The following is a 25,966-nucleotide window of genomic DNA, read 5'->3' on the forward strand; positions in this document are numbered from 1 at the left end:
ATATAAAGTTATGGATTATTATTGCTGTTGTTGTTGTATGTATCATTGACAGTTTGGAATTTTGCGACTGTAATAGCTTTGTAATGCACAACACGAGTATTTATTTTTATATTGTTTTGTTTTTGTTTTTTTTTCTGCGATGTAAACATCTGTGTCAGTGCATGACTACTGACGTAAAGTCTTACGAAGTTATTAGTCAATTAACGGATTTCCCTACAATAACAGAAAAGATTAAAAACTGCAAAGCAAATTAAAAAAAAATAACTTTGGGGAAGATGATGATGGGCAGCAAATAATGATCAACAACAAATGATTCAGTTAGCGATGGGGGTAATCATGAATGACTGGTAAAGGTGTTTATTTGCAAAATATTTGCAATCATTGGGCCTGTTCCGACAAACCAAAAGTTTGGGCTTAAATGTCGTTTAGGGGCACCTCTCGGATCGTTCTGAAATATTTACAGTAGATAGCCCTTGGCATCCTGAATACAACGATATATAATTTTCCGGGGGAAGTCCATACTTCCCGAGACATGGGTCTTGACATTTCGGAAATTTTGGACTTTCACACCTTTACGTTGTTTATGGGCACCTCTCGGATCGGGCTGAAATTTTTATACTCGATAGCCCTTGGCATCCTTAATACAACGATATATCATTTTCCGGGGGAAAGTCCATACTTCCCGAGATATGGGTCTTGACATTCGGAAATTTCGTACTTTCACTCCTTTAGATTGTTTATGGGCACCTCTCGGATGGGGCTGAAATGTTTACTGTAGATAGCCCTTGGTGTCGTGAATACAACGATATATAATTTTCCGAGGGGGAAGTCCATCATTGCCGAGATAAGGGTCTTGACATTTTACAATTCTAACGTGGGCAATATGGGCATCGTTTTAAAGCTTATGGAGAGTACTTATATGCACGCGACCTATTTTTACACCTGTTTATAGGAGAATGTATTAAATTCCTGTTCAAAGCCGGCTTCTTTGGAAACTTTAAATTTAAAAGAAAGTTTTGTTTGCGTAGCCCACTTTTGTCATTGTCCATAGGAGAAAGTCTCAAATCCCCGGCCGAAGGCCGTCCACTTAAGAACACTTTCAATTTAAAAGAGAGTTTTGATCGCGTAGCCCACTTTTGTCCCTGTCCATAGGAGAAAGTCTTAAATCCCCGGCCGAAGGCCGGCTACTTAAGAACACTTTCAATTTAAAAGAGAGTTTTGATCGTGTAGCCCAATAATAACTTAATAAATTATTATTAGAAAATCTAATTACCATTATTAATTATTGGCGGCATTGGAAAGTACTCTTCGTGAGCTTTAAAACGAGTCCCATATTGCATAGGTTTTAAAAATAATGGTGATAAAAGTAAAAAAAGTCAAGACCCATATCTCGGGAAGTACGGACTTCCCCACGGAAAGCTAAAGGTGTTGCAAGTACGAAATCTCCGAAATGTCAAGACCCATATCTCAGGAAGTATGGACTCCCCCCCGGAATTTCGTTGTGTTCAGGGTCCCAAGGGCTACCTATGGTAAAAATTTCAGCCCGATCCCAGAGGTGCCCCTAAACGACACTTGTTCCAAAGTTTGTACAAATTTGTACAAACTTTTACAAAATGCTCAATAAAAGTGGAATAATAATTTATGGCCTGTTTCTCTAGACGATTCAATTTCAAAATAGTTCGAAATACTATCAAACTTCTGTGTTTTGAAAAATATTAGAATTCTTTCATTTTCAATCAAACGAACATTTCCTACAACAACGAGTTTGGTAGTAATTACAACGAATTTGAACTCTAAAGGCCTAGGTACATAAGCTACCCTGCCTCGCCTGCTTGCTTGCTTGCTTTTGATAAAAGAATAAAAAATAAAAGGAAAACCCAGTTCGAAATTTGCTCGTCCTTGGCAATTGTCAGTTTGTCGGCGAGAGAGGGTGTCGAGAGGGAAAGGGTTGTCATATGCCTCTCCTCTATCTCCCTCAAACTGACAATTGCCGCAAGAAAAATTGCCTAATATGAATATGGACCTACTTTATTCTTTTATTTTTATTATGTCAGAAATGAAGCAAGAAAGCAAGGCAAGCAGGCGAGGCAGCTTACATATGTACTCAGGCCTTTATAGCCTGTTTCTCTAAGACGAATCGAATTCAAATTCGTTTGAACTTCTACCAAACTCCTGTTATAGTAGAAATTATTTGTTTGATTGGAAACACAAATGAAGTAAATATTTTTCCAGAATTCGAATGAATTTGAATTCGAATCGTCTTAGTGAAACAGTAATTCTTGATTTTTTGTAGCATTTGAAACACCTTTGTTTCTAACCGTTTGTTAATTGTAAAGGTCTCATATTTCAGTTCATTGAAATCCAATTATTTATATATTTAATTTTTTTTTTGGAATAGAATATCTACTGCGTCATTTGAAATTCCAGATATGTTCTTTCATTCCTAAATTCCGTTGCAGAAAAAAAATTAATTTAAAATTTTAGCATTTTTGAAATCGTTTCTGTTATAATTTCTTTCTTCTTTTTTTTATAAATATTCTGGACCTTGCTAACAACGAGAATAATCAGGTTTATTGAGGGGTTTCCCAAATTATTGGCATTGGCATTTCGAGAATATTTTCTTCGGTTTTTTTTGTTTGTTATCTAATGGAGTTGTTTCATGAAACAAATTGGGAATTTGAAGAATAATGGAAAAAAATTCACAAATATTTTATTATTTTCTACAAAGTCATGCTACATTGTTGCACTGTGTCATTCACCACACATTGAGTAAAAATAATAATAATAATGATGACGAATATCTCTGTTCCATTCAGCCACAAATAATGATGATGTCTATAGATTTTTTACAACAATTTATTAAGAATTCATTGAGTAAAATCACTTACGTTACTTATTTGTTGTTGTTTCTTTTTTTTTTTTGCTTTCCTTGGGTTAATAGAAATTCAATATCAAAGGAAAATTACTAAATCTAAATTATATACATACCTAGATATTCGGTTGATTGGTTATGAGGATTCGGGGATGTAAAGTTTTTTATAAATTACCATCACTACCAACTATGGCTAACAATAAATTATTCCATCAAATAAAACAAACCAACAAAAAAATCATTATTGACATTTGTGGCATATTTTGGCCCATTGTTGTTTTTGTTGTTATTGTTCAGTTGTTTATGGCTCTAAATTGTTTTGTGTAGTTAATGGGGAAATCCATACGTCATGGCAAAGTTTAAAGTGTTTTATAATCATCATGGTAAACGATACGACAATGCGATATGTACAGACATACCTTTCTGTTGTCAAAGTATATGATAACAATAATGCATGTTATGAATGTTTTATTCAGGCCCCAGCCGCCGCCAGCCCCCACCAACAACTAAGTAAAAATGGTTTTGTTTTTTATGGCATGAGTTTGATAATTGTTTACGCACTTGACTTTTACTTTGATTAGCATTATGACCAGCAAAGGTTTAGGCGCCGGTTTTCTTGCACATGGCCAGCCAAACCTAAGAAGACGAAGAGGAGTCGTCTTAAACTAAATTTCCATTGCATTTTTGTTGTTTTCATCACTAAAGTTTACCAACAAAAAAAGAAAAAAACTTATGAATTGTTTGAGTGTGGTGTGATGATGATACTGGTTTTGCGGCTTAACAAAACAAAAGTTAAGCTCGAGCGTTCGCTTGCTCACACACAAAAAGACAAACGCAAATGTTTGGAAATACCCATCCAATATTAATTAAGGCACCGTCATCATCATCATCATCACCAACGCCATCATCTGCTTGATTATCATCTATATTTGATTTGATGTTTGGGTTTTTTGTTTAATTTTTATTATTATCTTCATGTCTAAAACCAAAGCAATCTTTTTTTAACATTAGCTCGTTTAAAAATATCTATCGATTGCAATAATAAATAAACAAAGAATTGCAGTTAAAGCCACAAAAATATCTAACCAGCCATGTACTAACGAACGGCCTATACAGTTTGACTTGAAAATCAAGGGTTTTACCCTTCTATATTCAACAAAAAAGTGTTCGACGACCTCCTTTCCTAACAAATCGACAAACAAAGCACTCTGGCTGGCAGTCAGTGGTGTTAACAACATATGCATGTGCTGTGTAAACTGTTTTTAGCGCGGGTTTTTTCATTGCCAAGTTTTCATTGGATTTTTACTGACTGACTGATTGGCTGGCTGACTTGTGACTGTGTGGTTGTTAGTCTCTCTGTCAGTTTGTCTGTCTATATAACAATAATAATGGGGGGAATTCACGTTGTGAAGTCACGCTTTAAATGAGCCACAGTATTTGGGAAAAATAAAAATTAAATTAAAAATGTGTAACACCTTTGGTAAACTTCAATTGACAGGTTTTCAGCTATTAAAAAACATTGAAATAAATTGAAGGTTTTAACAAGCTAATTTAAAAGCTAAAGGTGGTCCTCCCTTTAAACTAAAAAATTGATTTCAATATATTATTGATTAAAGGGTAAACACATTTGTTGGTGAATATAATGTATTGATTATTGGACCAAGGAATCCTTGGCCTTGGGTGGAGCGATTTGAACACCTTATTGGGCACTTCTCGTTTTTGATTACTGAGCAAAAAAGTCCACTAGACCCTATGTCTACGTTGAAAATCGAGCCTCCCAATTTTGATTTGAAGTTTTTTATCCACAAGGCCAAACCTGAAGAAGCATTTCAATGCTTTTGCGATGTACTAGAGAGTTCATAATTATTGTCTTGGCTACAATTTTTATACCCTCAGCCTTTAGGCTTTCATACGGGCAAAATGTGCCTCATCGAAATAATGGTTTTAGACCCCAAGTATGTTTGGACGAAATGTGTTTTAGACAATTTGGAGTCGATAGAGCAATGTCCGTCGGTTAAGTTCACTTTAAGACCTGCTCTTGAATCACTTTGATTTTTGTTGAAGCGATTTGCATTCGCTACCTCGACTACGATGGTAAAAGTTTTTTTCAGGGGCAAGTCCATATTTCTTGGGAAGACAGCCCGAAATGTGTAAAAAACCCCTATGTCACCATATGTGGCGGTCGGAGAGCACGATAATTCCCGATTTGGTCTTCGTCATATTATATCCAAACTTAGTTTCATGGGACAATACCGGTCCACAAATTCCTGTACTTCTCCCCAATATTTAAAATGTCACTAAAATGCTAGGACGATATCACTTGAATGGGGCAACCAATTTGGTGCAAACTTTGGATCTCTTAAAACTTAGTTTAACTTCTAAAATGACCCATATCGGTCCTCCCTAATGGTACCTCCCCCACAAAAGTGCAACATTTGTGTTTTAGTGCAGTTAATTCTTAATCCACATTTTTGTCGGCAAGTTCAAATGTCCAAAAAGGGCCACAATATTCTGAAGAGACCTTAAATACATTCAATCTGTCCATAGGTGAAAGTTCCACTTCACATTGGCTGAGGGTATAATCTGTCGGCAAAGCCTGACCTGACCCTTTTTACTTGTTATCTTAGTGTTTGATCGAAAATCTCAATGGTTTGACTGTTATATACCAAAATATCAAAAAAACGTGGATACTTCAAGGTGTTTTTCCTTCCATACAAATTGCATACAAATCGCCAAATTTGCATCTGTCCAAAGGCCTTCAACCCCATGAGAACTTAGTTTTATAAAATTGGGCGATATGCTTTATACCATTTGGGCTTTGTGACCATCGCCCAAAGTGAAATTGCACTTATGATTGCGGTCGAACGGTAATACGGAAAAACAATAGCGGTATTCCCTCATAGTGGTAGGTGTACTCTTGTATATATACTAGGATTTTTACAACGAAGTCTGAACCTCTTTTTTTGTGAATGTTGTAAACATCTTAACGTCGTCGTCAGTCTGTCTTTTAATTTCAGTTTTATTACACTTTTTTCATAAAAATTTGTTTTGTCTCCATTCTTTTCTTTTTATTTTTCCCATTTTTCTACCACAAAACAAAACTCCGACATGAAATAAAACTCACAACAATGTGTGGCGGCAAAACAATCAGCTGTTTTCTACACCCTTGTAAAGTACAGTGAAATGGTTACAATACTTTTAGGTCGAGTAAATTAACAACCCTGTGGTAAATTAAACATTCATGTATTTTGTTGTTGTGGTACTACAATATTAACAAGACGTACAAGATCTACAATGCCACTTTACCCCCATGAGTGAATACCGCTAATTTTTGGGTCTTATGGCCGTTCTGTCAGGTCGACTAAAAGGAGCATAGCCTACCTCTATTGCGAAGTAATACCAACTCTCTAATGCGTTCATCTCATCTTCATTCCTTTTTTATCCCTTACCAAATCTGTCATCACTGCACACTGTAATACATAAGTGTATATCAAAATACAGTGTAACACCCCTAGATTTTTTATTCCCATTTACGATGTGTCCATTTACATTGATTTCTTTATCAGTGCTGTTTCCATGGTCCAATGCCAAATAACAATTTTTGAATCCTGTTTTAATATATGGCTGACATCTTTTTTCCCCATTTCGAGTCACTGTTTCTCGATAACTTGTTGACTTAAATTTTCACTGTTATTATACTACGTGAACAGCAGCAACAACAACAACAAAAATAATACCTACAACCTCTGACAACCTGAACTCAATGAATTGTAGCTTGTTGCTTCCTTAAAACGTGATTATGCATTTCTTTTGTTTTAGTTATTATTGTTGTTGCTATTATCATTTTGGGGCCAAGTGAAAGAAAAAAAATAAGGAAAATCCCACAATATGTTTTGGCAGTTTAAACTTGAAATGTGCGAAAGTTGATGGTTTTCCCAAATGCACATACAAACCTAAAAAAAGCTAAGTAAATTTTATTGTGTGTGGCCCGGCCAACAACGACGCCAAGTGCGTTTGAAATTCCAAAAGATTCACGCAAAAACCCCCTCGTATTAAAAACAACAATGATGAGCGCGAATGAATGACCCACCACCATTAACTAGCCGCCATATGGTGTTGGACGCAAACATTTAACACTTTGGAATTTCTGCGTTTAATCATCATCGTTCATCATAGAGTTAATGGGAAGAGCTGCTGTTACACAAAACAAAGACCCATAGCAAAATTTCACTGAAAACAAAGTGGAGGGAATTAACATTTGTTTATTTTTATCTCCTATTTCAACACAAAAATGATTCTAAAATGTGTTGGAAAAAACACAATTCCGCACTTAAGTTCTAGCCGCAAACTTTTTTGTGGTTTTTATTACCCATTGAGTTTACAAAGAATTTGTCAGTATAAATGGCCTGTGGGGTTTTATGCAAAATTCGCAAATAATTTCCTTTCTATATTAGCTGATAATTCCAAGTATTTTGTTTTAGAATACCATGGGAATTTTAAAGTTATTTTCTCTTTTTTCTACAAATGTCCAATAATTGCTGAAATTAAATGGATTTATTTTGTTGTTGTGTAATAACCAAAACGCAACTTTTGTTTGATTTTAATTACTTTTATCAGCAACTAATTATATCAGCAAGTAATTATAAATCAATGAACTCAAAACTCTTTGATGAAGGACAATTTAAATATAAATATTGAAGTATAATACGCAATCACATTGTAGTGGATATTGAATTACCCACAACGAAAAACAACAACGGCAACGTAATCTTTAACAACTGTTAAAATATTATTAATAAATATCTAACTTTAGAGTTGAAAGTTCTTAATATCAATTTGGATTTTCCTTAAATATTTATTTTTGTTTGTTTTAATGTGAGTGTACGGAAATCCACACTTGACGACAACCACCTCAAATAACAAATACAGTCATCGTCGGTACATTAGCAAACAAATCACCGTGTATCAATCAAATACTTTGAAATATTTGAAATTTTTTGAAAAAGTTCAAGTGTCTTGAACCTCCTCCTGCTCAGTGTTGAGCTTTTATGGTAGTTCTTTGTTTAGATTTCTTAAAAAAAAGATTGACAGCTTGAGATAATCATAGCGATGGAATTTAATTGTTTAAGATGCTAAGATTTTTTAAGAACATTTTTTTTTTTTATTTTGAATAAAAATGATTTCCAATTCCACTCTTCTTGGAAATTATTTCCGGCTCAGTTATTTTAGGGCATTTTATTTTCAAAATTTCTTTGTTATATATCTATTATCCAATTAATGAAAAAGACGATAGGTTTTCAGTTTTATTACTCCGAACAGTGGTTCAGAATCGTTTTTATACCCTCAGCATTTATGCTAACGAGGGTATATACACTTTCATATGGGCAAAATGTGCCTCATCGAAATAATGGTTTTAGACCCTAAGTATGTTTGGACGAAATGTGTTTCAGACAATTTGGAATCGATTTAGCCATGTCCGTCCGTCTGTCTGGCTGGTGCGCACGATAACTCTCGAACGGATCAACCGATTCGGTCCAAAATTTGGCTTTCGTAATATTTTGTCCAAACTTAGTTTAAGTTCGGAAATGGGTTATATTCGTTCACTCCTTCCGGTACCTCCCCCACAAAACCACGGAAATGTTCGGAAAATTTGTGCGCACGATAACTCTTGAAGGGAGTAACCGATTTGGTCCTCTTTGCACATCGTGAAATTTCTACTGGACTTAGATAAGGTTTCAATATGGACCCAATCCGCCCACTCCTTCGGGTACCTCCCACACAAAATTTTGGAAAAGTTCACTTTAGGACCTGCTCTCGAATAATTTTGGTTTTTGTTGTAGCCACTTCTATTCACTGTCCTCTATATGACAGTACAACTTTCATCAGGGGCAAGTCCATACTTCCTGAGAAAATAGCCTGAATGGTGCAAAAAACCCCTATGACACCGTATTTAGTGGTTGGAGAGCAAGATAACTCTTGAACGAATCTGCCGACTCGGTTCAAATTTTGGCTTTCGTAATATTTTACCCAAACTTAGTTTAAGTTCGAAGATGGGATATATCGGTCCACTCCTTCCGGTACCTCCCCCACAAAAATTCCAAAATGTTCGGAAAATTTGTGTTTGCATGATAACTCTTGAAGGGAGTCACCGATTTGGTCCACTTAGATGAGGTTCCAATATGGACTCAATCGGTTCACTGCTTCGGATACATCCCACACAAAATTTCAGAAAAGGTCAGTTTAGGGCCATCTTTCGAATCGCTTTGATTTTTGTTTTAGCAACTTGTATTCACTGCCCTCCATACGACGGTACAAGTTTAATCAGGGGCAAGTCCATACTTCCTGAGAAAATAGCATGAAAGTTGCAAAAAAAAAAAAACTCTATGACACCGTGTGAGGTGGTTGGAGCGCAAGATAACTCTCGAACGGATCTGCCGATTCGGTCCAAAATATGGGCTTAGTAATATTTTGTCCAAACATAGTTTAAGTTTGAAAATAAGCCATATCGGTCCACTCCTTCCGGTACTTCCCCCACAAAAGTTCAAAAATGTTCGGAAAAATTGTGCGTACGATAACTCTTGAAGGGAGTGACCGATGTAATCCATACTTTGCACATCCTAATATATCTACCAGATATAGATCAGGTTCAAATATTCACTATATTTGTCTACTCTATCCGGTACCTCCCACACAAAATTTCGGATAAGTGCACTTTAAGACCTGCTCTCGAATCACTTTGATTTTTGTTGAAGCGATTCGCATTCGCTACCTCCATTACGACGGTAAAAGTTTTTCCAGGGGCAAGTCCATATTTCTTGGGAAAACAGCCCGAAAGGTGTAAAAAATCTCTATGTCACCATATGTGGCGGTCGGAGAGCACGATAACTCCCGATTTGGTCTTCGTCATATTATATCCAAACTTAGTTTCATGGGGCAATACCGGTCCACAACTTCCTGTACTTCTCCCCAATATTTAAAATGTCACTAAAATGCTAGGACGATATCACTTGAATGGGGCAACCAATTTGGTGCAAACTTTGGATCTCTTAATATTTTGTCAAAACTTAGTTTAAGTTCTAAAATGGCCCATATCAGTCCTCCCTAAGGGTACCTGCACTACAAAAGTTCAACATTTGTGTCTTAGTGCAGTTATTTCCTAATCCACATTTTTGCCGGCAAGTTCAAATGTCCAAAAAGGGCCACAAAATTCTGAAGAGACCTTAAATACATGCGATCTGTCCGGAGGTGAAAGTTTCGCTTCATATTGGCTGAGGGTATATATCTGTCGGCAAAGCCGACTGACTTTTTTTAATTGTTTTAATTAATTTCTCGTTGGAAATCGAGTTTAATGATCAATAATGCATCTGCGTTCGAGTTGTCGGTTTTCCTTTTTCAGATGCATTATTAATCATTAAGCTAAAAATGATCTTCGCCTAAAAAGTCAAAATTTTCAAATAAATATTTGTTATAGTTTCCGAGAAAAAGCTATTTCTTCCTCCTGAAATTTGTATAAATTAAATATTTTCCCAAATGGGGAACAATTCGTCTTAAGGAGCACGCCTCCACCCCATCTTCCAATATTTTTACCTATTTTTTTTTTTTTTTTGCTTTCCTTTGTTTTGATATGATTACTATAAAATCCCATATAGTAATTAACAATCTGTGACGATAAACAATTTTGGGTTTTTGGTCAGGAAAATCGATTTCTGAACCATTGTGCGCCCGCTTGCGTGTTTCTCACACCATGGATCTTAGAGATGGATGGAAAGGAAGAGTATCACAACAAAGAATCACTTGATTCTCTTCTTCACATAAAATGCATCAATGATGTAAGAATCTTCCCTTGTCCCTTTCGGGATATTTGCGGCAAATATTTCTGCCTTTATTGCAATCGGAGATTCAATGGGTTTCTTTTTCCACAACTGATTTATGTAATCCATAGCAATAAATCGTATGATATTTGTTTGATTTATACTTGAGTATTATTCAACTCAACTCAGTGATTGGTGGTGATGCCCTGAGTGTGCAAAATTTCTTATCAATTTGGAAAAACCAATTGGGAAAAGCCAAACTTATTGATGATATGCTTTTTTTGCAATTACTGCAACTGGCACACTAGAGATTTCTGCTTGGACTTTGTAAATTGGAAATTTTAACCAATACAAAGTAATCTATTTCTAAATCATTGAAATCCATTAAAGAGCTTAAAGTTTTTAGAAGCAAAACACTTGAAATAATAAGGAAATTCCATAGATAATTTGTTTGCGTGTTATTTTTGCAATTGCGGATGCAAACAACTGTCAATAAGCAATTGCTTTTTGAAAAGAACTCTTAAATTTTTGTACTTGAAATTCTGTTTATGCGCAATAACTACAAATACCAAACAAGCAACCTTTGCTGGGATGAAAGGTAGTAAAACCAAGTTCTGTTCTTTCAACACAAGTTCTGTTTTTTTCAACACATTTCTTTTAGATCAATACTAAAACAGATTCTTGTTTTGGCCATATTACTCACGGTTCTTTTCTCTGTTTTTTAAAGTGTGGTTCTTAGTTTTGTGTGTTTGTTTGCTGGCTATTGGGAAATCCCAAACATTGTTTTCATCTCATGAATTTCTATTGACAACAAACCTACAGACAGATCTGTAGCTTTTTGTTATTGTTTGTGGTTTGAGCAGCAGCGCTAATCTATTCATTCAAGTTTTCAAACGAATGCTATTTCTTTTCTTTTCTTCACCTCACCATCCATCCAATCATGTCATCATGTCCATCATCAAAACTTTCCAGTTTTCTATTTCTTCTACTTTGGAAATGTTATGTTTTGAATTAGTTTTAGAGAATATATTTTTATTAACATTAGTGTTTTATAAATAATTAATATGTTTCGGTTTTTATTATTGTATTCGGTATGAAATACTATATGGCATAAATATTAAACTTCATTCATGATTGTGGTGTCAATATAGAGTGGATTTGAATTTTTTAATGTTTGCCATATCATTTGCAACTCCCTTTGATTGGCTCATTAAAAATTTAAAATTTCCTATAATATTTTTAGGCTATTTTTGGCATGGTCAGAAATTTATGGAGGCTGCTTTATGGGATTTGGAGTGACCAACCAATCGTTAGCACACGTTTTACTTTTTTTTCACCAACCAGTTTTACCGTTTTGTTGTCAACACCTTTCTCAGATCTGCCTAGTTAATTGGCTAACCCAGTCATCATTCACTCACAGACAGCATCACATCTATTTTTATTATTGGTCATTGTAATTCTTATTAGTTGGCGAAACATCCACCACAACAACAACAACAATATTTGTTATAATTTGCATATAGTTATGCATACAACACGAGCCATAAATTGCTTATAGTTACCAAACGCTTATGGTAAACGTAAATCCGATCAAAACTGCAACAACAACTACAACAACACCAATAATCATCATAATGACAACATTGACTTTGCGGTTTGTTGCTGTTCGTTGTTCCACACACAAGAAAACAGGAATAACATGTAGTTGCAGTAATGCATGGCAGGCATTACAATGTCGGAGCGGCGGTATAACAGTGAGCGATCATGTTACCCGTGCTCTCCATTTATGGCACATAAAGAAATTGTGGGAAATCCCAATGTCAATGATGTATAATATTAGATTACTGGTTCATTTTAACCCTAAAATGGTAACCGTTAGATGATTTGGGACTTTATGGGGAAACAATTTTCAGATAGATTTTTTGTACTTTCAAATAAAGCGCATATACACTCTAAAACGATCGAAGGGATAGGATGCTTCTAATGATCCCTTCCAAAGGAAAGGGTGCTTCTAGAGACCCTTTCCAAAGGAAAAGGTGCTTCTAAAGACACTTTCCAAAGGAAAAGGTGCTTCTAAAGACACTTTCCAAAGGAAAAGGTGCTTCTAAAGACACTTTCCAAAGGAAAAGGCGCTTCTAAAAACACTTTCCAAAGGAAAAGGTGCTTCTAAAGACACTTTCCAAAGGAAAAGGTGCTTCTAAAGACACTTTCCAAAGGAAAAGGTGCTTCTAAAGACACTTTCCAAAGGAAAAGGCGCTTCTAAAAACACTTTCCAAAGGAAAAGGTGCTTCTAAAGACACTTTCCAAAGGAAAAGGTGCTTCTAAAGACACTTTCCAAAGGAAAAGGTGCTTCTAAATACACTTTACAAAGGAAAATGTGCATCTAAAGACACTTTCCAAAGGAAAAGGTGCTTCTAAAGACACTTTCCAAAGGAAAAGGTGCTTCTAAAGACACTTTCCAAAGGAAAAGGTGCTTCTAAAGACACTTTCCAAAGGAAAAGGTGCTTCTAAAGACACTTTCCAAAGGAAAAGGTGCTTCTAAAGACCCTCTCCAAAGGAAAAGGTGCTTCTAAATACACTTTCCAAAGGAAAAGGTGCTTCTAAAGACACTTTCCAAAGGAAAAGGTGCTTCTAAAGACACTTTCCAAAGGAAAAGGTGCTTCTAAAGGCACTTTCCAAAGGAAAAGGTGCTTCTAAAGGCACTTTCCAAAGGAAAAGGTGCTTCTAAAGACACTTTCCAAAGGAAAAGGTGCTTCTAAAAACACTTTCCAAAGGAAAAGGTGCTTCTAAAGACACTTTCCAAAGGAAAAGGTGCTTCTAAAGACACTTTCCAAAGGAAAAGGTGCTTCTAAATACACTTTACAAAGGAAAATGTGCATCTAAAGACACTTTCCAAAGGAAAAGGTGCTTCTAAAGACACTTTCCAAAGGAAAAGGTGCTTCTAAAGACACTTTCCAAAGGAAAAGGTGCTTCTAAAGACACTTTCCACAGGAAAAGGTGCTTCTATAGACACTTTCCAAAGGAAAAGGTGCCTCTAAAGACCCTCTCCAAAGGAAAAGGTGCTTCTAAAGACACTTTCCAAAGGAAAAGGTGCTTCTAAAGACACTTTCCAAAGGAAAAGGTGATTCTAAAGACACTTTCCAAAGGAAAAGGTTCTTCTAAAGACACTTTCCAAAGGAAAAGGTGCTTCTAAAGACACTTTCCAAAGGAAAAAGGTGCTTCTAAAGACACTTTCCAAAGGAAAAGGTGCTTCTAAAGACACTCTCCAAAGGAAAAGGTGCTTCTAAAGACACTTTCCAAAGGAAAAGGTGCTTCTAAAGACACTTTCCAAAGGAAAAGGTGATTCTAAAGACACTTTCCAAAGGAAAAGGTGCTTCTAAAGACACTTTCCAAAGGAAAAGGTGCTTCTAAAGACACTTTCCAAAGGAAAAGGTGCTTCTAAAGGCCCTCTCCAAAAGGAAAAGGTGATTCTAAAGACACTTTCCAAAGGAAAAGTTGCTTCTAAAGACACTTTCCAAAGGAAAAGGTGCTTCTAAAGACCCTCTCCAAAGGAAAAGGTGCTTCTAAAGACACTTTCCAAAGGAAAAGGTGCTTCTAAAGACACTTTCCAAAGGAAAAGGTGCTTCTAAAGACACTTTCCAAAGGAAAAGGTGCTTCTAAAGACACTTTCCAAAGGAAAAGGTGCTTCTAAAGACACTTTCCAAAGGAAAAGGTGCTTCTAAAGACCATTTCCAAAGGAAAAGGTGCTTCTAAAGACACTTTCCAAAGGAAAAGGTGCTTCTAAAGACACTTTCCAAGGAATAGGTGCTTCTAAAGACACTTTCCAAAGGAAAAGGCGCTTCTAAAGACATTTTCTACAGGAAAAGGTGCTTCTAAAGACACTTTCCAAAGGAAAAGGTGCTTCTAAAGACACTTTCCAAAGGAAAGGATGCTTCTAAAGTCTCTTTCCAAAGGAAAAGGTGCTTCTAAAGACACTTTCCAAAGGAAAAGGTGCTTCTAAAGACACTTTCCAAAGGAAAAGGTGCTTCTAAAGACACATAACAAATAAAAGGTGCTTCTAAAGACCCTTTCCAAAGGAAAAGGTGCTTCTAAAGACAATTTCCAAAGGAAAAGGTGCTTTTAAAGACACTTTCGAAAGGAAAAGGTGCTTCTAAAGACACTTTCGAAAGGAAAAGGTGCTTCTAAAGACACTTTCCAAAGGAAAAGGCGCTTCTAAAGACACTTTCCAAAGGAAAAGGTGCTTCTAAAGACACTTTCCAAAGGAAAATGTGCTTCTAAAGACACTTTCCAAAGGAAAAGGTGCTTCTAAAGACACTTTCCAAAGGAAAAGGTGCTTCTAAAGACACTTTACAAAGGAAAACGTGCTTCTAAAGACACTTTCCAAAGGAAAATGCGCTTCTAAAGACACTTTCCAAAGGAAAAGGTGCTTCTAAAGACACTTTCCAAAGGAAAAGGTGCTTCTAAAGACACTTTCCAAAGGAAAAGGTGCTTCTAAAGACACTTTCCAAAGGAAAAGGTGCTTCTAAAGACACTTTACAAAGGAAAATGTGCTTCTAGAGACACTTTCCAAAGGAAAATGTGCTTCTAAAGACACTTGCCAAAGGAAAAGGTGCTTCTAAAGGCCCTCTCCAAAAGGAAAAGGTGCTTCTAAAGACACTTTCCAAAGGAAAAGGTGCTTCTGAAGACACTTTTCAAGAGAAAAGGTGCTTCTAAAGACACTTTCCAAAGGAAAAGGTGCTTCTAAAGAGCCTTTCCAAAGGAAAAGGTGCTTCTAAAGAGCCTTTCCAAAGGAAAAGGTGCTTCTAAAGAGCCTTTCCAAAGGAAAAGATGCTCCTAAAGACCATTTTCATGGGAAAAGGTGCTCCTAAAGACCATTTTCATGGGAAAGGGTACTTCTGAAGACCCTTTCTTTGGAATGTTAAACAGTTTGCTTAACTGCCTTTAAAGTTTGCTCTCGTATACTTTTTTTGTCTTAGTGGTCCTGATTACAATGTTATATTTTCTATTCAGGAAGCCCATATTCTTGAGAAATGGGTGTCGAAAATTCTGAACCTTCGGGACCTCTCCCACAGCCTTGTCTTGGATTACTTTGCAATTAATGGCAACAAGAAGCCCGAAAGTTCCGGAAAACTCTTACTATCACAAATCAAAACATTGTTTTGTTTGAAGAATTTTGTGGGCTCAATCCTTATCCTTAGTCAATTCCTGCCAATACTTTCTCATTTGTTAGAACCTAAAATTTTCGAAATATTATGAAAATCAATCTCTTTGCTGTCATTAATTATGCCACTGGCTACTGTGCAGCCAGCTGCAAGACACTGTATAAAAATATCGATTACATTCTCATTAAAATATTCAAATCATTACCCTTTCCTAAATAAAAGTGCAGCAGCACATTCTTTCATTAATCATTTAACAAAATAAGAAACAGTAATTGCTACAACATGTACCTCCTCCTCTGTATGTATATTGCTGCTGGCTGGGCTGGCTGCACAGCAGACAAAGTGACTGACATACCGTAAAAGAACACTACATCTACTAAATGAGGCGAGAAGGAATGTCATTTAAATAACAAACGATTTGGATATTGGCATTTTGAGCTCTTGTTGTTTTTGTTGTGATGTTTTTGTTATTCTTTTTGTTGCTGCAGCAATTGTTGTTATTTGGTTTGTATTCAGGAGTATTGTTTTAATTTTAAGCGTCATGTATTATTGTTGTTGTAGTTTTTATACATGTTTGCTGCTGTTGTTGTTATATTCAACTCGTTTTTATATGATGGGAATTTCACGGGTTTTTCTGATATAAACAAGCCCGCCATGCAAACTCTCCAACAACGAATAAACGAACGAACGTTCGACGAAACGCTTGTCGATCGCCGTTCGACTTGGATGCCAAGTCAATATACAAAACAATTTAATTCAAACTGAGAAATCAATTCTGCCCACCCCTCTGGCTTCTCTCCCGCTAACGTAGAATGTGTGGAGAGTAAATATGTTTACCCTCCCATCACCGCACTCCAAAAATATTCCAAGCTAGGCCGCCTTTTGCTTGCTTGGACTTGGCCCTCTACCCCTGCTTCTTGGTTATCTTTTTCTTTAAACATCTAATTTAATTCAAATCATTTTTTGTTTCCAATATACTCGGCATACATACACGTACTACATACCCGACTTAAAAATTTAAAACGCGCGTCAATATGTATATTTGCCTTCATGTTTCTACTCGACTTCTCTAGTGTGAAACAACAACAACAGTCAAAAATGATAAGAAGAAATAATCAGAGCTTTTTGTGAAACGCCACTAAGCCCAACTTGATGATGATAGCTGGGGGTTTTCTGTATTAAATTTCATACAAACAAACAAATATACATACACACCCATACAAACACACATCCAAGCTGTTGTATTTTGTATTTCATTCATTTAGTTGTTTCTATTGTTCGAAATCGAAAATCAAAAGCTTAGAGTTGAAATAACATTTTACCGTTATATTTAGTCTTTGAAAATCATACAAAATGTAATTCTTTTTTCTTCTATTTCCAGGCGAAAGATGTGTTCATTTAGCTGCCCAAGCTGGTCATATTGAAATTTTACGCATTTTGGTAACATACGGTGCCGATATTAATGCCAGGGTAAGTTTCTTAAGGAAAAATTTAAAAAGTTTTTTAAAATGTTTTTCAATATTTTAGAGAAAATTATGCGAACGTATATATCAATCAATGTAAAAAATCAGAGATCTATATAAAAATTGATATTTGAACAAAGGCGTAAATATATTAAGATATGGACCAATATGGGCTCTATCGGCCCACTCCTTCGGGTACCTCCCACACAAAATTTCCGAAAAGTTCAGTTGACGACCTGCTCTCGAATCGATTTGATTTTTGTTGTAACAATTTGTATTAAGAAGAGAAAAAAGCTTGAAGGCTGTAAAAACCCCTATCGCACCATGTGTAGTGATTGGAGCGCACGATAACTCTAGAATTGATCAACCGATTCGGTCCAAAATTTGGCTTTCGTAATATTTTGCCCAAATTTAGTCTAAGTTCGAAGATGGGTTATATCGATCCACTCCTTCCGGTACCTCCCCCACAAAAGTTCGAAAATGTTGGGAAAATTTGTGCGCACGATAACTCTTGAAAAGAGTAACCAATTTTGCCCATACTTTGTAAATCGTGAAATTTCTACCAGACTTAAATGAGGTTCTTCCAATATGGACTCAATCGAACCACTCCTTCGGGTACCTCCAACACAAAATTTCGGAAAAGTTCAGTTTAGGATCTACTCTCGAATCGCTTTGATTTTTGTTGTAACAACTTGTATTCACTGTCCGCCATACGACGGTACAAGTTTCATAAAGGGGCAAGTCCATACTTCCTGAGAAAATAGCCTGAAAGGTGCAAAAAACCCCTATGACACCGTGTGTAGTGGTTGGAACGGATCGAACGGATCTGCCAATTTGGTCCAAAATTTGGTCTTCGTAATATTTTGTCCAAACATAGTTTAAGTTTGAAGATAAACCATGTCGGTCCACTCCTTCAAGTACCTCCCTCACAAAAATTCAAAAATCTTCGGAAAAAATATGCGCACGATAACTCTTGAGGGGGTGACTGATGTAATCCATACTCTGCACATCCTAATATATCTACCAGATATAGATCAGGTTCGAATATGCACCATATTTGTCCACTCCTTTGGGTACCTCCCACACAATATTTCGGATAAGTTCACTTTAAGACCTGCTCTCGAATCACTTTGATTTTTGTTGAAGCGATTTGCATTCGCTACCTCCATTACGACGGTAAAAGTTTTTTCAGGATCAGGTCCATATTTCTTGGGAAAACATCCCGAAAGGTGTAAAAAGCCCTATGTGGCTCTCGAACTGTTCTACCGATTTGGTGCAACATTTGGTCTTCGTCATATTTTATACAAACTTAGTTTCATGAGGCAATATTGGTCCCCAAATTCCGGTACTTCTCCCCAATATTTAAAAAATGTCACTAAAATCTCCTAATATTTTGTCAAAATTTAGTTTAACTTCTAAAATGGCTCATATCGGTCCTCCCTAAGGGTACCTCCCCCATAAAAGTTCAACATTTGTGTTAATTCCTAATCCACATTTTTGTCGGCAAGTTCAAATGTTGAAAAAGGGCCACACAATTCTGAAGAGACGCTAAATACATTCTAACTGTCCGTAGATGAAAGTTTCAATTCACATTGGCTGAGGGTATACCTCTGTCGGCAAAGCCGACTGACACTTTTTTACTTGTTTATTATTTAAAAACTAATCACATTTGCTTTTTATTGCAATTTACAGGAAGGTAAATCTGGACGTACCCCCCTACACATTGCCATCGAATGTTGTAATGAAGATTTGGCCAATTTCCTTTTGGATGAATGCCAGAAACTGAATTTAGAAACCGCCACATATGCCGGCTTAACAGCCTACCAGGTAGCATGCGTTTTAAATAAGTCAGAAATGCAAGATATTTTGGAAAAACGTGGCGCTGAACCTCTAACACCACCCGATAGTGATTATGATAGTAGCGACATAGAAACAGATCTTGACGATTCAAAGGTGAGCTTGTAGAAACAAATTTAAGAACAAAGAAATTCTATAAAAAAAGTACTACTACTCCCACTCCTCCCTCTTGTACCACTACTACTGAACTGGCATTCAGATTTGGAAACAACACAAATATTAGCTAATAATTTAAATTGATAAAAAAATAAGAACAAAATTATATAAAAAAATAAACAAATGTATTGTCAACCAAAAAAAATTACCCCCAAAAAATATCAAAAAATCATGTAATACAAAAAATATATATAATAAAATAATGCTCAAAATATGTTTCATTTTGTTTATTAAGTAATTAAATAGTATATATAAATTGTTATCCTGTAGTTCTATGTTTTAGTAGAGCTAATTAACTATTGTAACAAAAAAGAAAAAAAAAGAAAATGAAACAAAATTAGCCAAAATCCAAAACAAAAAACAAAATAACAAACAAAACAAATTATGTCCTTAATTACATTATTTTTTAGTATATAATTTAGAAGAACATGTTTAGCTGTATTTGTCCCCGTATCTTTGTTTATTATCCCCCGCCCGCCCCTCTGTTTGTAGTTTTATGTTTATATATTCAATGTATGTTTATAAGTTTTCTCTATTAATTAATTAATTTGTTTGTGTTGTCCAGTTTTTGAGTGAAATTTGTTTACATATACTATTCGGGCAAATTTATGGAAAATTTCATTAGGAATCTCAATAAAAAAAAATGATAAGATTTTTGAAAACAAATTATTGCGTATTGTTGTGCTCTTGGATGACACTAATGATTCTTCCAATCACTAATTTTAATTTTGTTGATGGTGATGTTGTCGCAAAAAGTCAATGATTACTTGAATGTAACCATGAGCAGTTCCGTTTGGAATTATAAACACTTAAATTTCAACATCTTTTATTTTCCAAAAAGGCTATGTGTCTTTATATTCTGGCGTTATTTCAAGCAAAATACCATGGTTTATGGGGGAATATTGTGCCAGCCATGTTGTTTTATTCCACGTGCTTTTTATAAAACCAAGCAGTGAGAATAATGACCAAACATCTACAACCAAATGCTTCTCTATAGCTCACTATCAACAATCCATGGCCAAGATTTCGTTTATTAAGGAGAGTTCTTACTGAGTATTGGTTGAACTTGGAATACATTTAAAACGCTCCAATATTTTAGGTTGTTTCTACAAGGCCTTTAACGGGAGGATTGTCATTCATATTCATGATATGACCCAGTCAGCGTAATGTTAAATATTTTTCACGGAATGTTTCTGTCGATGATCCCAAAAATGCACACAACTCCACCGGCTGTAACACTGCCTTGTGGTGGTTGTTGCTGTATACGCCCGTTTAATTGTCGTGGAAACGTTTTATTGTGGTGTGTGCTTTTCACCCAACTAACTTCGTCGGATGCTACGTCCGATTCTCTTATCTTATCATTCATCAGTCCTTGAAACCTCATGTTGTCATAATTATGACCCCCGAAGCATCTGAAGCTGTTGTCCTTCGTAGTTTTGTCCTACAAATGATGCTATCGATTGAAACTACATAGTTCAAACGTACTAGAAAAATTCCCCTCATGTTTTTTTTTGTAGAGTTGTACCAATCTACCACGGTACTATACAAAAAAAACATGAGGGGAATTTTTCTGGGGTACAGAACAGCTCAGAGCCCTTTTGTTGCCACACATGATACCTTAGGGGCCAGAAAGTCCTTTTCAATTAATAATAATGACTGACTTCCTGAATGTAACACTGCGCAACATTTTGACATTGTCATGTGTTCATAAATGCAATACATTTTTAGTCATTAACTCCTTGTGGTCATATAAAAAAGCCTAAATTCGTCAATATTAATTTTAATTTCAAAATTATTTTTAATTTACGAATGCAATTGTATAAATTCAGTAAAATAATAATAATAATAATAAGTTCAGATTAGGACCTGCTCTCGAATCGCTTTGATTTTTGTTGCAACAACTTGTATTCACTGGCCCCCATACGATGGTACAAGTTTCATTAGGGGCAAGTCTATACTTCCTGAGAAAATTGCCTGATAGATGCAAAAAGCCCCTATAACACCGTAGCTTTGTTCCAGTACTTTTTTAATGATAAAAGTGTCAAAAGAGCAAACTGTCGAAAATGAGTTTCCACATACACATTTTTCCAAAATGTACGGGAACGTAAAAATAGCAGAAACGTCAAAAAAACTGAACAAATGTCAAAGTCGGCGAATCAACCAATCTGAACCCGGCAAACATGTTGCACATTTTTGCTCGCCTAAATTTGTCGTGTAAAAAGTTTCTAAAGAGAAAGCTATTCAGCGCCATTTTTGTTCAAAGAGAAGTGAACATTTTGCAACTTTTCGGCCCAAAATTTGGCCTTCGTAATATTTTGTCGAAACATAGTTTAAATTCGAAGATAAGCCATATCGGTCCACTCCTTCAGGTACCTCCCACACAAAAGTTCAAAAATGTTCGGAAAAATTGTACGCACGATAACTCTTAAAGGGAGTGACCGATGTTATCCATACTTTGCACATCCTAATATATCTACCAGATATAGATCAGTTTCGAATATTGACTATATTTGTCTACTCCTTCTGGTACCTCTCACTCACAATTTCGGATAAGTTCACTTTAAGACCTGCTCTCGAATCACTTTGATTTTTGTTGAAGCGATTTGCATTCGCTACCTCCATTACGACGGTAAAAGTTTTTTCAGGGGCAAGTCCATATTTCTAAGGAAAACATCCCGAAAGTTGTAAAAAATCCCTATGTCACCATATGTGGCTGTCAGAGAGCACCATAATTCTCGAACTGTTCAACCGATTTGGTACAACATTTGGTCTACGTCATATTATATCCCAACTTGGTTTCATGGGGCACTTAGTTTCATGCGGTACTTCTCCCCAATATTTAAAAAATGTCACTAAAATGCTAGGACGATATCACTTGAATGGGGCAATCAATTTGTTCCAAACTTTGTATCTCCTAATATTTTGTCAAAATTTAGTTTAACTTCTAAAATGGCCCATATCGGTCCTCCCTAAGGGTACCTCCCTCACAAAGCTTCAACATTTGTGTCTTAGTGCCGTCAATTTCTAATCCACATTTTTGTTGGCAAGTTCAAATGTCCAAAAAGGGCCACAAAATTCTGAAGAGACCTTAAATACATTCGATCTTTCCGTATGTGAAAGTTTAACTTCACATTGGCTGACGGCAAAGCCGACTGACGCTTTTTACTTGTTTCTGATGCATACGTAGTTGCATTTTCGAGGAACAATGCAGTGTGCAACTGAAATATTTTGACGAAATCTAAAAATTGCACTGTGTTGCGTACCTTTCATAAGTCAGCCGTTTTTCATTGCCTTGCATGATGACAACGCAATGTTGCGTTTATGAACACTGCCGGTGTTATTTTTTTCTTTATAATTGAATTTTATTTTGGAAATCCCCAAAAAAAATTATCTGTTGCGATAACCTTTTGGGAATTTTTTAATAGATTTCGGATTCCCTTTTATAATTCCTCCTAAAAGGTTATCAAATAAATGACTTGTCATGGTGATTCACAGCATATTTTTGCTGTTCTATTATGTCTACAGAAATTTCTTCGAATTGAAACAAATTAAAGAAGAAATATGCGTTTTAGAATATACAGCAAACTTGCACAGGGTTAAAGAATTGACATAACCTAAATTGTTTTTATTCTTTTATTTATTTTGTTATAAAGCTAATTTCTTTAAATTTGTCCATAAGAACAAAATCCGAATATGTTTCTTCTTTATAACATTGACTCAAAGGCTTCAACTCGATTAAAGAAACTAATGGCCTGTTTGAAATATTCACACACAAATACTTCAAAATTTACAAATGCTGTCGTGCATGCCCACAGTCAAACTCGTCCGAATTACTACAAACTCCTGTTGTTGTAGAACATGTTTGTTTGGCAGAAAATAAAAATAATTCAAATATTTTTTAAAAAATAAATTTTGGTAGTAATTCGATTCGTTTTAGTGAAAAAGGCCATAATTTTCACCAATAAATTTAAAAAAATTAATTAGTTATTCTAGAGTTAAGTTCATGTTTTATTATATAACGTTTTAAGTTTGAAACATAAATGTCCCGTCGTTAGATATAGTATAATATTGGAAATAACCTTTGTTACATTATCAGTTGAGCTATGAACATACTAACCTCAAAAATTTATAAAGGAATAGCTACCACAAGAACAATTCATTTTAATTCATTTGTAGGTTAGAAATTAACAAAAAGAAAACAACATTATCTTCACACCTTAAACATTAACAATTTTGACTGAATTTTTATTATATACAACAAAAACAACAAATTATAACAACAACCAAAAAAAAAAATCGTTTAAGAATAAATAAATAGTTTGTATTAAAACATAAATCAAATATTTTGTTATTTTTTAATTTGTTTTCTAAAACAAGACTTGAAGGTATGTAATTCTTGACTACAAAATGTATGTATGTATTAGTTTGTTGGTTTTGCAAGTACTATTTTATTTTGCCAATGTTATGTATTTTAATTAAATGTTAATAATTTGTAATAACAACAAGAATTGTTTTAAACATTGTTTCTTAAATGCCATTCAGTATGTTCGTTCGTTGACCCCCATTTACGATCTTTTTTTTAACAATTTATTTTCGAACTGTAATAACATTTGGTGTATGGTTTATTTATTTTTTTTTTTTCACTACCTTTTATAATTTAGTATTTGCATTACAAACCAACTAAACAACAAATCCCCCAAAAATTATCATTTTCTTTTTAATTGCAGTTATACGATCGCTTTGGTGATCCAGGTTACTTTGTTGGTGGTTACAAAGGCGGCAATGCCATGACGGTGGTCTAAATTGACCAAATCATAAAAACAAAAACGTTAAAACGAACCAACAACAAAACGCTTCCATGTCCTCTCTACAACATATGCGCCAACTGCAAACCTCTCCCATCAATAACCGATAATGATGAACAACAAGGCAAATCAACTCAACGCAAAAAAGTTGAGTTCTATTGAAAAATTGTTTTGTGTTGTATAGAATATAAGAATACCAACGAATTACCACGAATCCCTATAACTATACATATATATAAAAATACATATGTATTTTTTCGATATTTTTTGTTTACATGTATATTTTTTATATAATAATATTGATACTTTTTTATTTGACCATTTTGATTGTTTTTGTGTATGTGTCTGTGTGTATATAAAACGAAACAAAATATTTTTGTATTGCCACCAATAAATAATATCGGGCAATTTTCTTTTTCTTTCTTTATTCTGAATGTATAAATGTGTAAAATCCTTTCTTTCACTTTTCCAAAACTACGTGTTTTTTTTTTTTTTTTTTTGCTTTTTAAACTTTTCGCAAACTTTCGTTTCGATATATTTTTGTAATTCATTTCGAATTAAACATTGAAATATCCCCTCTTATTAATTGTGTGTAATGATGTGATGTATGTATGTATGTTGATAAATCTTTAAGTTTAAAAACTTTTTTTTTTGAGAAACAAAACATTTTCAAAGAAATAATAATTTAAATATTATATTCGTAAAAATAATAATAAAAATTATAAAATAATTGAAGAACTATTATGTGTTTATTCTTTGTTAATCAATAGGTGGGTGGGATAAATTATTTGAAATTATTTTATCCCAAACAGCTTTAGAGAACTTATAGTACGTTTATATATAACCGAATTTAATAAAGCCACTGTGTTTTAAATGTCAATTCCATTGTGTATACGTTAAACAAATCCTCGTAAAGGAGGTTAACCCTAGGCTATTACACCCATGTTGATGGTCACTTATACTGAAACAAATTCTTTGGGAAAGTTTTGTAGCCCCAAAGAAGATTCAATACCAATTTAGTCTAATAATTCAAATATACATATTTAAGAGATCAATTTAACAATTTTCTACGTAAACATTAATGTTCTTATTTATGTTGTATTCATACATAAGGGAAAAATATCAAAAGTTAGGGAGAAAACTTTCAGGTATGTGATGAAAAAAGTTTAAATAAACTAAACATAAACACCTCTAAAACGAAAGCAATGAAATTTGGTTTGGGTGATCATTTTGATGTAAGTGTTATATACGATTTCAGATCTATTGAATTCGTTGATCAAATTAAATGTCTTGGGCTGATGTTAGATAGACATCTTAAATTCGAAGTTCATGTCAATTCTGTTGTTTCCGAAATTAATTTTATTCTTAGAAAATTATATAATGTGGAAATAAAATTTCCGCAGTTTATCAGGAAAAAACTGGCCCATGCTCTTATAATGCCATTAATAATATATTGTTTAGAAGTTTATTCTGGTGCTTGTGGTTCTGACATGAAAAGGGTTCAGCTGGCGTTCAATAGAGTCATTAGATATGTATATGGCATATGCATCCGGCAGCATGTAACACCGTACATACATAATTTTCTCGGCTGTAGCTTTCGTAATTTTGTGAGCCTACGTAATATGATCCATTTCTATAAAGTTGTTAAGCTGCAGTATCCTTGTTTCCTAGTTCGTTTCTTTCATTTTTCTAAATCACTGAGAAACCCCCAACTAATTATTCCAAGATTAACTCCGATTTTAGAGCATTCTTTTCACGTTAGGGTGGCCAGGATATATAATTCCTTGCCACTTTCTTTAAGACTTTCTATACGATTTTTTAATGTAACGCAACGTACATT

The 25,966-nt window shown here is 34.8% G+C and overlaps 1 protein-coding gene across 2 annotated transcripts in view; it reads left to right on the top strand.

The window, feature by feature from the left end:
• cact (NF-kappa-B inhibitor cactus) overlaps nucleotides 1-24,845 on the top strand; it is a 34,903-nt gene extending 10,058 nt beyond the window's left edge. For both annotated transcript variants that reach the window (XM_073971549.1, XM_073971548.1), the window contains exons 5-7: nucleotides 17,227-17,315; nucleotides 19,001-19,261; nucleotides 24,049-24,845. In XM_073971549.1, the coding sequence (XP_073827650.1) occupies nucleotides 17,227-17,315; nucleotides 19,001-19,261; nucleotides 24,049-24,123 (425 nt within the window). In that variant the 3' untranslated portion in view covers nucleotides 24,124-24,845. The remainder of the gene's footprint in view (nucleotides 1-17,226; nucleotides 17,316-19,000; nucleotides 19,262-24,048) is intronic.
• The last annotated feature ends 1,121 nt before the right edge of the window (nucleotides 24,846-25,966 follow it).

This window comes from Musca autumnalis, unplaced genomic scaffold (assembly GCF_047663935.1).
Source record: "Musca autumnalis isolate F117 unplaced genomic scaffold, ASM4766393v1 scaffold_2, whole genome shotgun sequence".
Classification (NCBI taxonomy): Eukaryota; Metazoa; Arthropoda; class Insecta; order Diptera; family Muscidae; genus Musca; species Musca autumnalis.